General features: G+C 44.2%; 1 protein-coding gene across 2 annotated transcripts; it reads right to left on the bottom strand.

Annotated features, from left to right (window-relative positions):
* Positions 1 to 1048: 1048 nt before the first annotated feature.
* On the bottom strand, positions 1049 to 13516 carry LOC147446615 (ACT domain-containing protein ACR9-like). Of its 2 annotated transcripts, XM_086525816.1 has the most exons (7): positions 13085 to 13516; positions 12660 to 12700; positions 12478 to 12529; positions 12173 to 12278; positions 2464 to 2785; positions 2090 to 2374; positions 1049 to 1920 (listed from the first exon to the last, which is right to left on the bottom strand). In XM_086525816.1, exons 1-7 carry the CDS (start codon positions 13452 to 13454, stop codon positions 1777 to 1779), a joined length of 1320 nt encoding a protein of 439 aa, XP_086381942.1. In that variant the 5' UTR covers positions 13455 to 13516; the 3' UTR covers positions 1049 to 1776. The 2 variants fall into 2 exon arrangements, with proteins under 2 accessions (XP_086381942.1, XP_086381941.1); XM_086525815.1 differs by lacking the exon at positions 12660 to 12700 and having other exon boundaries at positions 12478 to 12642.
* Between the last annotated feature and the right edge of the window lie 6414 nt (positions 13517 to 19930).

Below are 19930 nucleotides of genomic sequence, written 5' to 3'. Positions count from 1 at the left end.
AAAGTGAACTCAAACTACTTATTAAGGAGGGAAAAAGTCGTGCAGCCCATGGTTTACCCAAAATACAAAAGGTAAGTATGATGTATATATAATTTTAAATTCACTAATATCCCTCATACATAGTGGGACGCGGCTCTAAGTACGTAAAAGGAAATGCATCTACCCGGCAACACCATTTTCTTGAGTTTGTCAATAAGAATGATAGTGCTTCTTAGGGGAGGTTTATGTGACATACCATCTACCCATGAAAGCAGGCATTCACAAGATGCAAAAGTCATGCCTCAATCTTAGGAAGAAAAAAATCTGGTTGTTATAGATGCCCATAGTGCCTAAAGGAGGAGGGAGCTTGGCTAGACAAGAGTCTATCAATTGTAGCACGAGGGGCAAGAACATTCAAGGTACAATTATGACACCATTCGAGCAAAGATCACTGATTATGATAACATGTCTACGATAGTAAGATGCTATCTATCAATTACATGTAAAAGCCTAATGGAGATGAAGCTCAGTGGCAGTGGCAAGGGTCAAAGAAAACAAGAAGAGGCTAGTCTTAAGGTAGGAGGAGCCCAAGAGTAACAAAAACAAGGCAAGGATCAAGTGGTGTAAATTTTTTGGTCGAGTATGAGCTGATGTACACAACATCAAAACAATAGAAATGTGGTCTTGATGTATGTCGTGAATTGAATGCATTCACATACATAAGGAACGGTTTAAAGACATTTTGAATTTGCAAAGTATTTTTTATGTGTGGAGCATACATAAGCTCTTGGAGACCATAGCAATCAGGCAGAGCTACTGTAATCAAGAGGAGAGAGCCAGGGCTCTTGCATGCACATAACCCAAAAATAAAGAACACAATGCAGGATGTTCAAATTTTCTATATAACTGTATATATTCCAAAGTCTGATTGTGAAGTAAAAACGCAACGAATCTGTGTTGGAGTGATGACGACCTGTTTGTCTCATCCTTGCCTACAAAACCACATTCTAATGTAATTATTTGATGCGCAGTCTAGGTGGCTGCCAAGGAACCATGTAATTTAACTTTACTTTGGCCCAGCAAGTTGAATCGTAATTTGAGATAGCCATGTTACCGATCAACCCATCCCCGTTGCTGTCGCAGGTAATGGAGGATTTCAAATTGCTTCCCTGGGAAGAAATCCTTCCTCTCAAGATCTAATCAGCAAGCCTTTAATTTCACACCCTACTAATGACCTTCGACCATAATAGAATCAACAGATAGGGTCCCAACTTAGTCATGTTTGTAGTAAGCTAGTCATGCTTCCATAAACGTTTTTAATCAAGTCCATTTAAGTTTTAAAAGGCATGGCCAACTAGCAAAGAAAAAATGGTGATTACATTTTTGTCACACAGTTGACATCTTCTAATCCCTTTGCATATCCCCTATTGCATAGAGATTAGCATGTTCCACCTCTTCATCAAGTAGGAGATGTTCTTTCATCCCTAAGTTCGAGCTGATTTTAGGGATTGGATTTTTGCACAGGTTAGCCGTGAATGAGTTTGCGGGCATACAAGGAGATAAAGCCATGTTGGGCGTCTTCATTGCAGAGAGCATGTGTTGCCCATCATGACTCACGATGATTATGCGGTTGATCAGAATTGTTCAATACAAGCAACAATGGAAGCAATGTTGCCTACTTGTCTTTTGAGTAGCATCTGACACAACCATGGTACACTTAACCGATGGTAGCGTGCGTATTAACTTCAAGCTATTTTTCGAAAAGAAGTATTGATGATGACATTGGTCAATGACTGCTCAGCCACTCAAAACATTTTTCACCCTTTTCACTATGTGGCTCCTCATCTGATCACCTCTAGCTGATGAGCTTGGAGACTCTACCAACAAAAATCTGTACATTTCCCACATCCTTTCACCGATGCACAACTTTTCAGAGTTGGCCTGCAAAGGGAACAATGCCAATGTTTATTAGCGCACGAACACGTGTGCACGCACGTGCGCGCGCGCACACACACACACACACACACAAAAACAACACACACGTACATACGCACAGATGTGCAAACACACCCTTGTGAGTAATGCTTACATCGAGGGAGAATTGCATTACCTGAAATATGCTGACTCCAAGCATCTTTAAAACCAAAGTCACATCATGCATCATGCTTGGTCGAGACCTTCCAGACTTTTCCACTGTTGTTGCAACAAAAACCTCTGTGTTTCGACCTTTGTCAACAATCATCATTCTCAGAGGATTGCACATGTCTACCCGCAATCGCGCTTGTAATGACTTCTGCTTGTCCAAATCTAGCAACTTATTTCCATTCGCTTGAGATATGAGCAAATCAAATGCAACAAATCCCATCGAAACTGTTTTAAAACGGCCATAAGCAATCTGCAAAGAACAAAACAGAGTCATTAACATTTGAGGAGCAAGCGAGAACGAGCAGCAATACTTTTTGTCGTATTCTATACAAAATGTACCTTCAGATTATAATCATTCAGCACCCTCATGCAATCATAAAGAAGACCTCTTCGATCTCGTGCTGTTATCTGAAGAAGTGTGTGGTTGGCACTCTGCAAATTGTCAATGTTAGCAGAGAAATTCTTATCGCTTCCAGCTACAATGTCTGAATCGTCTTCCTCTAAGAAATTGTTTGGGACACCATACAACAGCTCAAGGTCAAGAACCTCTCCTACATCATCCATTGTTGCTGGGGTCAGCTCACAATGGGAATAGGAAGGTCCTAGAACACACTTGACATTATCACAAATTGCCTGCTGCCTCTCATCTTGAGACCCCTTCCTGCAAGGTATGCGTTTATCAGACATTTGCAAAAACACGAAACATCTATCAAGTGTTAGCACTGATCAGGAATCAGCTATTACAAATCGGATTTAGTTTGTATTTATAAAAGGCAGCACATGATCATAATTATCATAAAATTTTGGAAAATTCAAGCTTTTAGGAAAAAAGTTTTGATCCTTAGCCGGCACTTCAAATGCATAACTACGGAAAAGTATCCCCATTACACTCACATATTAATGCCTCTTCTGCATTTGCAAATCCTACTGGTTATTGACCTTTGCTGGTGAAGGAGAGAATGGCTTGTTTGGCTATTGCAAGCTCTAATTGGCCAAGCTTAAATTCATAAATGCATGGTGCATGCTAAGCAAATGAGATTGTACGACTCTCCCATTTGCATTGTAATGACCAAAAAACCATATCGAGTGCTAGCCAGCTAGTGTAGCCCAGAGCACCTTGGAAAGATGCAAGCACTTCTTTGAGCCAAAAAAAAAGGATTTTTAATCGTAGAAATTTCCTCAATTTGGTCGTTTTGAATCTTTATATAAGAGACGCTTGGTTTCCTTGCACATAATTCAACACTCTAAGCGGGTTATGGACGGTGCAGTAGTTTATCATCCGAGGTGTGTGTGTGTGTGTGTGTGTGTTTGAGAAATGAAATGAAATGTTATATTAACGTCTTCAAAAGGCCAAAATGACCTATGAGACCAAAAAGTTACAATTGGTGAATCTGATACCATGTCTGAGTACGGAAATTACAAAGTTACAAAGAACTAACACTAAGACGCTAAGGAGAAAGGAAATGGGGGGGGGGGGGGGAGGGAGGTTTGTGGGTTCAGATGAAATTTCTCATCGGTCACTGTCGGATCTCATCGACATCCTCCATGGTCAGTACTCTGGTTGGGAGTCTTGCATGTCGAGCTAAAGTGATCTGTATCTTCTGTTGCAGCCTTCGTCGGTAGTGGGAGACCCCCCCGAGGTCGTGGACATCTGGATCTGCCAAGTTCCGTGGCTCGATCAAGCAGTGTACCTCTAGTATGAGTAGGCTCTGAGATTTGCTGTAATGACTGCTCCGTTGGCTCTCCTCTGGCTGGTGTAAAGAAATCTGTGATTAGTCTCTGAGACTATCTTTCCTCTGATGTTCTCAGCAAGCTCTCCCTAAGTTTGCACAGCTCTAGCAGGAACAATCCGAGACACCTCTGATCCTTGTATCTCATGACTCCAGAAAAAGGTCCGAACCCTTCTCTAAACAGGCAGTGGAAGCGGCCGCGTATCTCACAGTATGCCGGGCAGTGACATGTGTAGTGCAGCTCTGTCTCTGGCTCTAAGTTCATATCCTAGCTCCTGCCGGCACCCCTCGAAATCGATCAGTCTCGATTTGGAGCTGATGTGAGGATGTGCGTATCTGTCCAATAGCGCATCTTATCCCATGAGATAAGTGTGTGTCCATGTATGCAGGCCTAGTCACAAAGCCGTCCTCCGTGAGTTGGAGAAGATGCTCTCTGTAGAAGGCCATCTTCGTGCCCAACTCCTGTGTCGGCTGTATCCATGTGCTCCTGGTATTTAGCTGAATCAGATCCTGACGTATGGGTCTGGTGATCTCTATCCTTGTGAGAGACGGGGAGGGTGCATCCAGGGAGTATTGAAGCAGAGGTAATCTATCCATCTTGAGACCATGCGACTGAAACCATGCTATCATCTGTCCATACCAACATGTTGTATCCCCTCGTAGAGCTAGTTGTTGAGATGACTCCAAGGCAAGCCGAGCATATCTGTCCCTGGGGAGATCCCATAAACCGTGCATAAAAGAAACTAATCTCATCAACGCCTCCACCACGAGAGGGGGGGGGGCTCCACCACGAGAGGGGGGGGGGGGGGGGGGGGGGGGGGGGGGGGGGGGGGGGGGGGCTAGCTCGGCTCGGATAATCTCATGTGGTACTGAGGCCTTAGCCCGAACCATCCGAGCGATCATCGAGACCAGAGGCCTCTCCATACATCTCCATCCATCTGTGTTGCCAGATCTCCCATGGTGGTCTACTAAGGGTCCCCATACCTGAACTCCATAGAGCATACCTGGAGTCACTAGAGTGTCAAAAAGCCAAAGCTTTGTTCGCGGTTCCTGAAACTGAACCTGCGAACACATCCTCTCGAGTCCTCCCAACGCTGCATATGCTCTCGTCAATCTAGTCTCTGATGCTCTCCTTAGTGAAAACACCGGTCCACCGAAGACTACCCCAAGATAAGTATATGCATTTGTGTACTCCACAGTCTGCTGGCCATACATAAATGTGGGTGCCGACCTCCTGACCCACTCTGGTGTGGTGTTGAGCACCATAACCTTGGTTTTCCCCAGATTGACAGACAATCCACTGTCACGAGCAAATGTATGCAGAGCATCCAAGTGACGCTGCATCCCCTCTGGGGAGTCAGAAATCAGCACAATATCATCAGCATATAGTAACAGCGGAATCCATGTCCCTGCTAGTTGAGCCCCCCTGTCCCCCTGACGCTCTACATAGTCCGAAAACTCATCCACATACATCCCAAAAAGAGTCTGGGATAGGAGGCATCCCTGCTTTACTCCAATATGGGAGAGGACCATGTCTGACATTCCCTCAGTGGTGCGTACCCGCCCCATCACTGTCCTGTATAGAGCCAGAATTCCCCAAATCAGCTCTGTAGGCACACCCATGTCCTGTAATCTGCGTATGAGTCTGGCTCTCGGCACTGTGTCAAAAGCTTTGCGGAAATCCACAAAGCTACTCCTCAATAATAGCTCTGAGTGTCAGAATCTGGTCAAGAGTGGAGAAACCTCTCCTGAAACCTGCTTGCCCTGGTGCTCTTATGCCCTCTCGCTCTGCCCATCTACTCAGCTCTTGTTCAAGAATGGATGCATACAGCCTAGTTAATGTGTGACCAACCATGGTGCGATAATTCCTGGGAATCATGGGATCTCCTGACTTGAAAATAGGCACAATCGTGGACATACTCCAAGTCTCATGGAAGCCTTCATACATGGCTCGACTAAACATCATAGCCAGGAGCTCTGCGAGCATATCCCTGGCATGGATGAAGTGCTCTGCTACCAGACCATCATGATCATGTGCTCTCCTTGTCTTCATCCTGTCAATAGCTTTCCTTACCCTCCCGGCAGTAAAGAAAGAACATGTCTCCGGGCATGTCTCTAGTGGGTCCGGTAGAGGTGGTTTTCCTGATGCTGTGTAGAGAGAGGTGGCATATTCCCCCCATGTCTCAGTGGAGATGGCCGCTGGTGGTGGTGAATGTTCGTGGAATAGCCTCCATGCTTCTCCTGAGTCTCGACTTATAAATCACTGATACAGATCTTGCTCTAGCTAGGATAAATAAGCCCTTTTCTTTCGTCGCACTAAGCGGCGAAAGATATCCGTGACTGTGTATGTGTGGTAATACCCATGAGCACTTCCCTCTGTAACTTGATCCTCATCTCTCTACACTCCTCATCATACCAACTGTTCTGGGGCATTTTTCCAGATCGTCTCCGTCTAGGCTGGTTGTGGGGGTATGCTTCTGATGCTGCATCATGGAGCGTCTCTGTCAGCATCTGAGTGAGTTCATCTAGTGGCCGTCCTGGCTCCTGGGTGCATAGCTTCTTGTATATCTCATCCATATACACAGAGTCCGTCCCCCTCATGAAGGTATACCCGATGTGTGTAGGGACCTCTCCTAATGGAGCTGTGCTGAACTGAAACGTCAGGGTGAAGGACAAGATAGCATGACCAACTGCTACTCCAACTCGCCTAGTGCCCACCATGAAATCTTGAAAGAATGGAATGAGACCTGGCTGGGCCATAACATAATCCACTGTGCTGGCACCATGTCGGTGTGGAAAGCAAGTAAAATGTCACAAAACGGGAGCGTACACGAGCACTTACAAATATGAACAATAAAATACTTTGCAAATGTGAGAGAAGGGAGAAGATCGACACAGTATTGGGGACCAGAAGATGGGCTGCCCCCCCCCCCGTCAAGAGTATTCTTTATTCAGGGAGAATTCGTATACAAGCACAAGAACCTGAGGAAACCCCTCCGTTCTGTAATCTTAGACCCGAAGGTCGTTCTTTCCCGTAAAGGGCTTAGACACAAGGCCGTACGTTCCCTGTAAGGGACTTAGGCGTGAAGCCGTGTAAGGGACTTAGGCGTGAAGCCGTACTTCCCGTGAGGGACTTTCCCGTAAGAAGGGAGATTCCTGCAAAACAAACCACACAAAGCAACAACTCGCAATGCGTATCGACAAATTATACCTGTCGCTCCTTGCTCGGAAAAGCGACCTCCGTACTCAGTCGTCACACGAACACTTGCAGATTTCCGTCGTCAGCACTTGCTCCAAAATCCTCAACGCTGGGACTTCTGCTGCTCCTTGCGTTCTGTAAAAACTGAACACTGGCTGCTACTTTATAGGGCCTGGCACCCGGCGGGAATAGAGGGCCCAAAAGCAAAAGCATCTGGCGCCCTAGTGAGAGGAGAGAGAGAGATCGCTGCCCTCAGCCCTGTCCGTACAGTTCCCAACGTAGGCTTTTTACGTAGAGGTTTTTTTAACGTGGGATTTTTGAAGAGCATTGCTTTATTTTATTATAAGAGGGCTGGTCACTTAAAAGTGATCGGCCACTTAATAAAATAAAGTGTGAACTTGTTTAAACTTTAAAAACTCACTCAATTAGTGAAAACAATGCTACACGAACACATTCCAGGCGTCCCCGGGTGCAGAACACGGGCACAGATGCAATGCAGACATAGATTCCTCGCGGGAAAGCATCTGCCCTCCCGCGAATGTTCCTGCTTTTCGTAAAAAGCTTCTTTGAACCCATCTTTATTCTTGTGCTTGCGTTCTTACGCGTATTTTCTTACTCAATTCGGATTTCCTCCTCAGCCTACGGAATGCCCCCTTTCTGATGCACCCGTCACCCATCATGTGATGCATCAGGGGCATTCGTAACCCGGCCCTTTCCACCGAACTTACGGAAACTCCTTCGCGATGTTTACCGTCACCCATCAAATGACACATCAGAGTTGTCCGTTCTTGATGGCATTTCCTGTAGCTACAATCTTTTAACAGTTCTTAGTGTACACAATAAAATATCCTAGAAAAAGAAATTAATCATTAAAAATAAGAAAATAGTCCAATTAGCAACATAAAACCTCCAGCTGTCGAAAATCTTTGTAGGCCATTCAAAATGGCCAATCTATGTGCGGTTCCCATATCTATCAAGTATCTGCCATATTCCGTGTATTCCTCATCTTGTGATAATCTGGATAGACCCATCTCTGTATCGTCCAGCTCCCTAAGCATTTCCTCAGAAGTATCATAAAATATTGTCTGGTGGTGGGCAGTCCTAGCATTGAAATCCCCTAGTATGATAATGTCACCATCCTTAGAAAACTCCCATATGTCATTATCCAAAATAGCAAAGGGGGATTGTCCCCTAGGTGATGCATATACTGACGTACTAGGAGGAAAGTAACAGATAGCAATGTATAGGTATCTGTCCGTCTCTGCCTTGAGCCTCACCCACATGTACCTAGCATGCTCATCCTTGCGCGCTATATATATCAATAGCTGCAACTCCTCCCTAAATAGAACTGCCACTCCCCCTGAGCCTCGTCCTCGATGCTCCGATCTTGTCTCTTGTCTGCAGGATGTCTCCCATCTATATCCGCTCACTTGTGGCATGGATTGCCCAGGGGCTTGATGCGTCTCAGAGTAGAAGATGATGTCTCTCCTTGTGAAGCTATCCTCAAAGGCCCCTACATCAAGATGAAGTGAACCGTTACAATTCCAAGTTGCCATCTTTAGTGTGGTCCCATAGGTCTCGCACCGTCATGCGGGACGTCGCTCCAATATCACCACCTTTCCATCTCTGTAAAAAGCAATCTTCCCCTTTTCCCTTGCTGCTCGAATTTCCGGCATTACTTCTTGCATATGAGCAATCTGCGAGAGGGTGAGGTCATCTCCAAGAAAGATGCCAGTCTTCTTTAGAGTCGGTCTCTTCTTCAGGAAATCCTTCTTCGCTTCCATGGAGGGGAAGCGGAGAATGAGTGCCCTTTCCTTCGAGGTTTCTCCGTTGCTCCCGCTTTTCTTTGTGCCCACTCTCCAGGCCCTCGTATGCGTCTGCTCGTTGACCCCCACCAGAGTCATGAGTTCTTTCACCTCTTCCTCCACATCATCTTGGTCTCTGAGGCCACATATCCTTACGTGTAAGGCCCGCACACGTCTCCTTTGCTCCTCTTCTAGTGTCAAGTTGATGATGGTTGGTGTGGGGGTGGGGGTTATTTCCTTGCCTTTCCCTTTCTTGACAATCTCGATCCATTTTTCGGTCTTTTCTACTTTTTGTTGGGTCTTTGTGATGACATCTACCCACGAGGTCGTCATTTCTTTTTGTTGCTCCCCACCTTCTTTGATGGCTCGCACTAGTTCCTTAATCGTGTTAAGCTCTTCAATTACTGAGGGTTGAAGCTCTCCCTCTTCGAGGCCATTCTGCGATCGCACCTCTGCAAGCTCTTTCTTGAGTAGTGTGATTTCCTCATCTTGAGCCTTCACGCGATCCTCGAGTGTATGTATCGTACGTTTCTGTGCTGCCACACGCGCGTCGAGTATGTTGATAGTACCTAGGAGGTGGCGGTTGATCATGCTGATGGACTCACTCAGTTCTTCATTGCATTTTTGGATGGCATCCTCCACCGGGTCATCTTTGCAATTCTGCTTCCTCATGGTCGGAAGGCCGCCACAGGAGAGGGAGAGGGAATTTTTTTTATTTATTTATTTTTTCTCTCTACGCGGCTTCCCTCTTTCTCTCTCTACGCTCGCAAACCTTCTCTCTCTATGCTTCTCACCTCTCTCTCTCTACACTTGAAAAATCAAATTTTTCTCTCTACGCACCATTTTTTTCTCTCTTTCTCTCTCTACGCTTTTCTGCTTCTCTCTCTACGCTTGTTTCTTTACTTCCATTCTCTCTCTACGCTCGGACAGCAAGGGGGGGGGGGGGAGAGCGCATCAGCATGGGGGGGGGGAAAGAGGCAGGAGCAGGGGCGCAGGGCGGGAGTGGCAGCAAGGGACAGCAGCGCGGAGCCAGTGCCGTAGGCAACAGGAGCGGGGGGGCAACAGGGGGTGTAAAGCAGCAGCACGCAACAGAGCAGCAGGGCAGCGCGAGCAGGTGAAACTGTGGCGGGGGAGCGAGCGCGTAGCACAACAACAAGCAACGGGCGAGCAGGGAGAGAGAGAGAGAGAGAGAGAGAGAGAGAGAGAGAGAGAGAGAGAGAGAGAGAGAGTGTATACTCAAAAGCAATGCACCTTCTATTCTCCTTACTTGCTTTGAGAATAGCTGGTTTATGCCATGCCGCATCATCACTTATGTTATCTCCTCATTGACCTCACTGCTTAGATCACCCAACCTTACCAGACTATGTTCCCATCTCTTATCATTCTAAAACTCTCAACAACCCTTTCAAAGATTGCATCTTTGCACATCCCTGTCCCTTACACCTAGTATAGACTGTCCATGGTCTGCCAAAACTCCTACAACCCTACATTTGTTGGCCCGAGCCTTGACAATTTCCATACATACATACATACATGTATGGGATCTAGATTACATCTTTGCACTCTCTTAATCCCTTTACTCCACCCTTGCATGGCCCGGTTAGGTGCCTCAAGTTTCTTTGGTCATAGACCAAACTTCTTTTGTCCCTTTACAATGCCACGAACCTTGACATGGTGCGTACATCAACACAACTGGACTGCGGTTGGTTGTTGGTCCTCTCCTCTTCTTCTGCTACTTCAATTCTTCATCTGCAACTTTGAAACTTGTCTTCTTCTACCTCGATACTTGGGGCTTTGCAGTTCCTGCCCTGACTCATAACTACGGCATCGCTTCGACACTCGGGGCTTTGAAGTTTGCACTTCCCGCCCTGACTCATACCTACGGCTTCACTTTGACAACCTGTATTTGGCTCAAACTCCGAGAGCCAAAGCATTGTGCTTGCTTCTTTAATAAGAAATTTGGCATACATATCATAATGCACATGCCTCATCTATTGTAATGTGAAATTGTCCCTAGCTTGGTATGGCACTTGGTGGTGTAGCTCACAGTGAGAAAATATCTTAGGAGAGTGCCAGAATATAGCCCTCGCGTAATATAGTATGAAGGTCTCTTATGAAGCAATATAGCTCTTAGGCCTTTGCGGTATGAGGCAATAGCTGCCTGTCATCTCTATATGTGTGCTCCATAACAAGATTTTGACCTTGGGTATGAAACTTTGGATTCTCTACAAAGCCAAGCAAAGTAATTTACTAAGTACTTTAGAACCTCCTCCCCCCCCTCTCCTTGCAAAATTGGCACCTTAGCAGTCACCTAAACATAGGGTCACAGCTGGCCAGACAGATTGATTGACTGCCCAATGGCCCATCATTTCCAACCTGAATTTTGCATGGTGACTGCAAGTGACCGCCTCCGTCCATTGGCCATTGACGGCTGCAAGTCAAAGTGCTCTTGATTGCGTCTAAAAGTGCTCCGTCTGTTTGGGCCCGATTGGATAATTCAATCCAATTAAGCTCAAATTTTCAGATCCGCCAATGCTCCCTTGCTTCAAATTAGGTAGTGGAGTTGAACAAAAAAGCTCAGCCTCACCAAATATAGTCAAGTGACCTCAACACTTTGAGCACCTTGGCTTCCACAGGGAGTTAAGAAAAAGTTATATATGTTGAGCTAAGGATCTCCACACACTCACTTGAACTCAAATGAAAGCTACTCCCTATTGAGCCTTTGAAGCAAGTGCTTGAAGATTCAAAGAGCAGCTGATGAAGAGTACTTCTTCCACACACAGCTAAAGCGCTAGAATGAAAAACCAAACTAGTGAGAAATAAAAAATCAACCAGCTACAATCTGAAAGGGAATAATTGCAGCTATTTTAAGCATGTCCCTAATGCATCTCGACTAGCTCTTAATCCACCTAATAAGGATAGTGGCTCAACTTAATGAACACATCCACAATTAAGTGAACCAAGAGACTAATCAAAACCCTAATCTACACTTAGCACTAAGCACACCTAACCTGGACTTTGATACCACTATTAGTGCAACAAGTTATGAAGGCATCAATGTAGCATTCATGATGTAGCACCATTGCTTATGTTGTCACCTCGTTGATCTCACTGCTTAGGTCACCCAACCTTACTAGACCAGTGAAACCCTTTTCTATGATGGCCTCCGTAATAAATAAAAGACTAAAACTCACTTGACATATTCACAAATATACTTATAGGACGATTACCCCACACTTCCTCAACAAGATTTTCTGTCATAAAACAGTTGCAATGCACTTGAAGCTCATTAAATGACCGGAGCTTTTGAGTACCTGGAGTCACTAACGAGAATCACAATGACAGCAAGACCGTTTGGACTTGTTAACGCATGGACATTCAAAATTTCAAGCTCAAGCTCCCGGAGTGCGCATGAGAGGTCTACAAACACAAAACAAGAACAATTTTAATTCTCTACTTCAAGCTTCAAGCATCAAGTTTGCTGTGCTCAAGCTGCAAATGTGTTCAGAACACATTGGTCCATCTCAACAACTGAGCCTAAATATCAACACACTCAGTGTCCGAAAACACACACACACACAAATACTGTAGAGGTTTACCATAGGTAAATTACACATACCATTCAAGAGTCCAAGGCGCTCTGCCGAGCAAGTTTGCAATGAGTAGTATTTCTTCTTAGAGCAGTCATTGAAGTTGGATAGGAAAAACAAGGAGGAATGTGGAGATGGACACTCCACAATAAGGACTTTCTTTAAGAGATCCCAATTGATTGTTCCTGTTGAGTCTGTTTCTTGCAAGTACCCAGAAAAGGAGAAGACACCATTGTCCGTCAGTCAAAAAATCTGCACAAGAAGGTAAACAAGGCCGTCACATAGCAAACAGAGACGCTGCCTGTATTAGGAAATGCTATAAACTAAACTAAGTGTTCACTCACAATTGGAACTAAGCCTTTTGCACTGCTTCCAGTAAAAATATAACACGACAGGGGTCATTCCTATATGGAAAGGACAAATGACACAGAAAGCTACCTACTTCAAGTGACACAACTCTCTCTCTCTCTCTCTCTCTCTCTCTCTCTCTCTCTCTCTCTCTCTCTCGCTCTCTCTCGCTCTCTCTTGCAAGCACACACTGTGTCACTGCCCCAGCTGCCTTCTAGGTTTTTTTTAAAGCACAGAAAGCACATATTCGTGGGAGGACATGGGAGGTAAAAAGAAGCAATTACATACCTGCTTGTACCACATCAAGTCCGAACTCAAAAAGCCTTCTTGCGGCATCACAGGTGAGCCCCACTCTGTCAAGGCAGTTGATGGTGATGACAGCGAGGTCTCCTGCTCTATCCCCAAGCTGGATTGTGACCAGCTCATCGCTAAAATCTGGGAGATGAGCTACTCTGTTGGAAGGAGCACCCAAAGATTGCTTTTTGCTGAAGCTGGGCTTCAGAAGCTTGAAGAGAGCTTTCATAGACATAGCTCGGACTCTTGAAAAGTGAAATGGAAGAAGAAGGACGTCTGCGTGGGGACCCGCACAAACAGACCCGCACCGAAGATGCAAACCTGAGGTTGCATGTGACATTGTGGAGCAACAATGCGCAGCCATGAAGAGGGTGTTCCATGCACAGGACGGGGAAGACGTCGGCCCAACACTCGGACCTCCCAACTTTCAACTCGCCAAACTTTTGCTTTGTAAAAGCTAAGTGACACCTATATTTATTTACTTTAGTGTTTTTTTGTCACTAACTAAAAATAAGGATTTTATTTTTTGGTATGGAAAAGAAACGTGAGTGGTCTCAAAGGTTATAGATGCAATGGAAATGAAAATATTATAGCTGACGGGTGGCAAAAACATAAGCGGTTAATGGGTTATGCAAAAGGATAACACATTTATGAATATTTATTATTAAAATGTTTTTTATGAAATGTGATCATTGTATATCCTGACGAATAGTCTGTATTCATTTTGAACATTCAAGAAATCTATAAATAAATACGTGCAAGAGGAAAATGCTCACTCTTGCACTCAAGGAGATTGCACCCAATGTCTTTGTTATTCTTCTTTCCTTACCTCTCCTCTCTCGTCGTGTCCGTGTAGCACTCCGCTCTACGTGGTGCACCTGCACGCTCTTTCATAATCTCTCTCTCTCTCTCTCTCTCTCTCTCTCTCTCTCTCTCTCACACACACACACACACACACACAAATCGTGTACAATTCTTGATTGTGTGTATGCGCGACTTGTCAGATATGCAGTTCTGTCGATATATTCGTTGTATTATGTTTGAATATTTTGTAGGCCCTTTGCGCCCCTGTATGTAGCAGTGGTATCAGAGCCATATCAACGTTCTCGAGATACTATGATCATAGCTATTGAGGTTATCATTATTAAAGATAAGTCATGTTTACCTTAACTTGATTTTTGTTACTTATCATTGTATGTAGATAATTATTACTAATCTCATGAGAATCGCAAGAGTGGTTGCATTGTTTAGGACTTGTACATTCTCTGTTTAGTGAAAAAAGATGATTATCTAGCTAGTTTAACTAGAAGCTAATCGCAAAGCATTTGTTTGCGATGATCCATTGGATAAGATACATACAATGGACCTCATACATGGCTAGATATATATGTGTATGCATGTATGTACTACCTGTATTAGTAGGGCTCGGATAAGGCTTAGAGTAGAAGAAGAAAAGAGTTTGCAATATATTTCTTCTACTCTAAGCCTTATCTAATCCCTATTAGTCTCTTTTCAATATATTTCTTCTAATCTAAGCCTTATCTGAGCCCTACTAATACAGGTAGTATATACATGCATACATATATATATCTAGCCATGAAGAAGGTTGATGTATCTCTCTATCAAGAATTAGAAAATCTTGAAGAAGAATAGAAGCAATTTTAATGTCGTAGCCACTCGCACACGTAATAAATTAGTACAAGAAGGAGAAGAAGGATCAAAAACAAGAAGGAGAGGCTACATTCTCATCCTCTCCCCCCTTCGTTCTTTCTACACTTCTTTTCTTCCATTCTGGGAAGCAACCCCAACTAACGACTTCGATAATGTGGCCTACTATCTTTATTTTTTCTTAATACATGCATACCATCAAGACTAAGCACATTTGGAGAGAATCGGTCAGGTAAGTCCTCTCCTCACTCTAGTTTCTTTTGTATATAAGAATGTAGCAGGCTACAGTGTCACTTTCACAGGACACACAGTTAGTACAGTTGGTCTGGTCTAGTTCACACTGCACGGACTCTCTGGGCTGAGCATTGACACGTGGCAAGGATACGGACGGTGGTCTAGTGGACATCGTGGCCAGGTCATCACCACCACTCAGTTTGGAGATAGACTTAGGTGACTGACATTTATGAGCCGTTGGTGGATCTTCTTCATATGTGGTCCAGCGTCGTCGTCTACAGTAGCGAGTCTATACACACAGCACGTCTTCTGTTGGGGTGGTAAAGCCCAATGTGCCGCGCCTAAGTGTTGGGCGGCCGAGAAGCTGTAGATTTTTACAGATCTGTTTTGATCTGTAAAAACAGCTTATTTCAAGTCCATTCACGTGATCCCCAACCATTTTTGCGTGGTCTACAACTTTACAGAAGGAAGTTTCTACAAATTTTGCACAATTTGAGAGATATTTAGTTCAGAAAGCAGGGTGGTCTACGCTCGTCGGTTCTTCTGCGTACAGGTTTTTGTTGCAGACTCTTTCTGCAATGTCTGTCACATGCATATTTGATGCAAGGTCTTGAGGGTCTGTTATATCAAACAAAACGCCGCAGCGGTTATAGAAAAGGGTTTCTGTGGTTGATGTAAGATCTTATGCGGTTTATGTATTGTGATGGAAATATGCAAAGCCTATTGTTGAGGGTCGTGGTAAGGTTTTATTGAGCTGGGGGATTCTCAAATGTGGAGTTCCTTTCGGTGATATAGGTTTTGGATCGAGCCCCCAACATCCCCATAGTTTTGGCCATCGACATAGGATGTATGTTTATGTGGTTAGTGCAATATTGGTGTGCATCTGCTGACCTGCCATTGTTGGCATTGCTGTCATCTTTATGTGTATGCATTTGACAGTGTTTAGTTGGTCAGAGACACTCTTCTAGAGTTGGAGACATTGACAGTGACAGTTCTTTGAGATATTATCTTGCCGGTTTAGCCACTTTGATCAGCATTTCAATCATTGTACACATTTGTTTTGGGTTCAGAAGTCAGTTTTGTAGGGGAGACTTTACCGAAATTTTTCAGGTTTTCTATCATCTTCTTTAATGGAGCAGATCTATCACTTTTGTTCCTTGTCGAGTGATGGCTTCATCATCGGAGAACTCTTTGTTCAACATTGAGAAGTTAGATGGCACTAACTTCCCATTTTGGAAGGAACAAATTTACAATGTCTTAGTACTGAAGAAGCAGATCCGGCCGATAAAGATGAAAGGGATAAAGCCTGAGGATATGAATGAGTATGATTGGCAAGAGTTGGATGAGCTTGCCAGGTCCACCATCATGCTCACTTTGTCAAAGAATGTGTACTTCAATGTGAACGTGGAAAAGACTAGTTATGAGCTGTGGAAGAAGTTATGTGACCTGTATGAAAAGCAAAGTGCAGCATCACAGGTTTATTGGCTGAAAAAGTTAGTTGATTTGAAGATGGATGAGGGCACACCCATGTTGTCATAATAATCAATATCTAATTCTCCTAAATGATTTTCTCATGTTAAACTGATCATTTAATATGGGGAAGTGCCAGGGGAGAAAAAGCTAGAATATTGGTTAAGTTAGCAGACTGGCCACAGTAGGGATCCAAAGGGGGGAGCCATCTGCTTAGAAGACCTTAAGGTTCAGTCCATTAAGACTTCCAAAATGCTAAGGTTCCAAAATTCAAAGGTTGTGTCCAAAGGTCAACTTTAGGGAAAACTGGATGCTTTGTGTGTGTCCAAAAGTCTTTGTCAAGCCCTACATAGGAGGGGACGAGCCCAAGAAGTAGGGGATGAGAGAGAAACTCACCCACACACACACAAGCTCCCTTTGTACACAAGGGAAAAGAGGGACACATGTCAACTCCCTAGCCCAGATGCCCACAAGGTGTACTCAAATCCTATTGGATGGCCTTGGAGGTGGACCAATGAGAACTATGCTAGAGTAAATCTAGTTTAATTAATTTAAAAACACTTAATAAAAGAACCAATAAGAATTAAGCTCTCTAGAAGACTATTGGACAGTCTCCCAAGGGGACCAATGAGCATTCAACAGCCCAATGGCTTGCCTGATTCCTATTGACCAGGAGGCAAAGGGGTCCAATGAGAGTTTAGTTGAATTATTAAATTACCTAAAGCTCTCACAAAAGGGGAAAGGGGGACACATGTCAGAAGGCTATCACTTATGCTGCTTAATTGTCATTGGCTAAGCCTGGGGAGGTCCAATAGGATACTAGCATGAGTAATTAGCAAGGGGGGTCGACCAAGAGAGAGAGAGAGGGGGCTGATTTTTGGAAGGTATTATGGACACACACACTCACACTATCTCATGTATGAAGTAAAGAAGACTCTCTCTCCTTCTCAAGCTTTAATGGAAAGCTTATCACCTACTCCAAGCTTGTGAAAAGGAAGGCCTACACCAATAACTCTTGGCTTTGTGGTGCAAATCCAACCAAGAGTCAAGCTTCAATGCATGCTCATCTCCTCTACCATGCTAATTACTAAGCTAAGCTATGCTAATATGAGTGATTATGTGAGGAGATGTACATCTTTCTCGTAAGAATACTCCTTCTTCCTGTCAATCTACTCTCATACCCCGCTAGCTCTGACCATCTTCGAAGGTGTGTGATGTCTTGGGTATGAGACCGTGAGGAAATTGATGTTGTGTTTGATAAGTGTTTTGCGTCATGCATGAAGTTTCCATCTTCATTGCACTAGCTAGTATTGAAGGAACACAAGAAATTGTATTGTAAAATGTCTCTCTTGATGGGAGAAACCATAATACAAAGCCTTTTGGAGGGGGGACCGGCTCCATGCAAATCCGGTCCTCAACTGTTGTCAATTTCTTAATTTCTCTCTCTTTTGAAGTATTGTTCATTCTATCTAACTAGGTGTTATGCTTTTTGTTGATTTCTCCACCCAAGCACTCTTGTTATTATCATTAGGAATCTATTCTAATGAAATGCTCACTATGTTCATGCTATTTTCCGCTACACACAAGTTACTAGGCCATTAAATGTTTCATTGGTATCTAAGCACAAGGTTTCTCTTTTCTTGATCAAGAAGGGAGGTCCTCAAGCTAGCTATAAATGGTTGGTACTATTAATTGCATGTGAGTAAGTAGAATAGGGAATTTTCAGCCTTGCAGTGCGCCTTCCTTTGTGCAGTCAACGGGGCATCACCGTCGAGAGCTATGGTCTTAATAGTGGAGTCCTATTGGGCTTGCCAATGGCTTAACCACTATTGAGCTATTAGAAGCTTGATAGGAGCCGGTGTTGTTTTGGTGTTGAACGGCCCTCTCTTGTATTCCTTGCAATTAATGGTATTTGAGCCATGGGTACAATAGCTTGAGTGCTTTTTCTAAAGGGGTAAAGAGGAGTAGCAACTAGGGCTTGAAGTGCCAAAGTACACCTAAAAAGTTTACACCTAAAAGTTGTTAAATGACTGACAATAGTAAAGAGAGTGAAATTAATGTTGATAACTTTGATTTTGCTAATGAGCAAGCTACTAATGATGCCCCGATGCTTGTTAACTATCTTGTTTCTAAGCTTCAACAAGCCATGGGCAATCCATCCCTCCAAAGTGAAGTGCAACGGCAGCTTCCTACTCATGGGACTCTTCAAGCTCCTCACCATGACGAGAGAACACCTAGGAACCTCCTTGTGAGACTTCCAAAAGAGGTCTCTCTCCGATTCGGGAAGAAGAAGAAGATCCCTATGAAGGGCTCAGAAATTTGCTCCTTGATGATGCATCTCCTTCTCAAAGGAGAAATCAAGAGCCTCCACCGAAGGAACGAGAAAGAAGTGAGTCTCTCGCCACCTCGGCGGAGATGGCTCCACGAAGACGGCGGGCTAAACGCTCTCCATCACCTCCAAAATGGAGAAGACCATCGCATACTTCTCCACACCATACTTCAAAGAGGGATGACAAAAAGCAAGAGAAGAAAAACGTGAGAAAGAGGACACCCTCTTCTCCATCTTCTTCATCCTCTTCCTCTTATGAAAGTGATGGTGAAGACAAAGAAGATCAAGGAAAGAAAAAGGCGAGAAAGAGGTCATCCTCTTCTCCATCTTCCTCAAATTCTTCATCTTCTGAAGAAAGTGATGGTGCAATTTTTGAACTGTCAAAAAGAAGAGGCCATAGGAAATCCTATGCCGCGTGGAAGAGGTCGTCCAAGCTCAGAAATTCAAAGAGGGAGGGAAGAGCATCTCTTTCCTTACCTATGATGGCACTTTTGGTGCTACGGACAAAGTCTTGGCCTTTATCTAACAATTTGATGCGGCAGGCTTCACGGAGTCCTCTAAGCTATGCCATGTAGCTACGCACTTTCAAAAGTCCGCCAGACAATGGTGGTCTAGCCTACGGGCCAACGGTGAAGCTCCACAAACATGGAAACCTTTAAGAGCTTCCATTATGAAGCAGTTTTTGGCCAGCGATGCCAAAGACAAAGTACTCACTGAATGGCGAAGCTTGAAGCTCAGGCTCCCTATGAATCCATCCACAAATATGTAGACAACTTTTGGGACCTACAACTCAAAGCCACTGTCTTCAAAAAGTTGGATTTTGGAGAGCAAAAGCAGCAATTTTGTGCGGGCTTAACCGAAGAAATGGCGGAGTATGTCAACTCCCAAAGGCCACAGACCATATCAGCGATAATACATCATACTATGGTGGCCTCTTGAATCAATTTCCAAACAGGGGCTAAGAGGAATTCTAAGCGCCCTCAAAACAAGGGTTCCAATGAGCCTAAGGGGAAGGACAATGTCCAAAAGTCTCCTAAGGGCAACTCCAACAAAGCTAAAGAGAAGGGAGTTTATAAAGGCAAAAATAAACTCTCTCCTGAAGAGCTTGAGCATTATCGCAAGGATAACCGGTGTTTCAA

Source organism: Adiantum capillus-veneris, chromosome 12 (genome assembly GCF_014529385.1).
Source record: "Adiantum capillus-veneris isolate H3 chromosome 12, ASM1452938v2, whole genome shotgun sequence".
NCBI lineage: Eukaryota > Viridiplantae > Streptophyta > Polypodiopsida > Polypodiales > Pteridaceae > Adiantum > Adiantum capillus-veneris.
The sequence above is the reverse complement of the archived record's forward strand: the minus strand, read 5'-3'. Positions and strand labels throughout refer to the sequence as shown.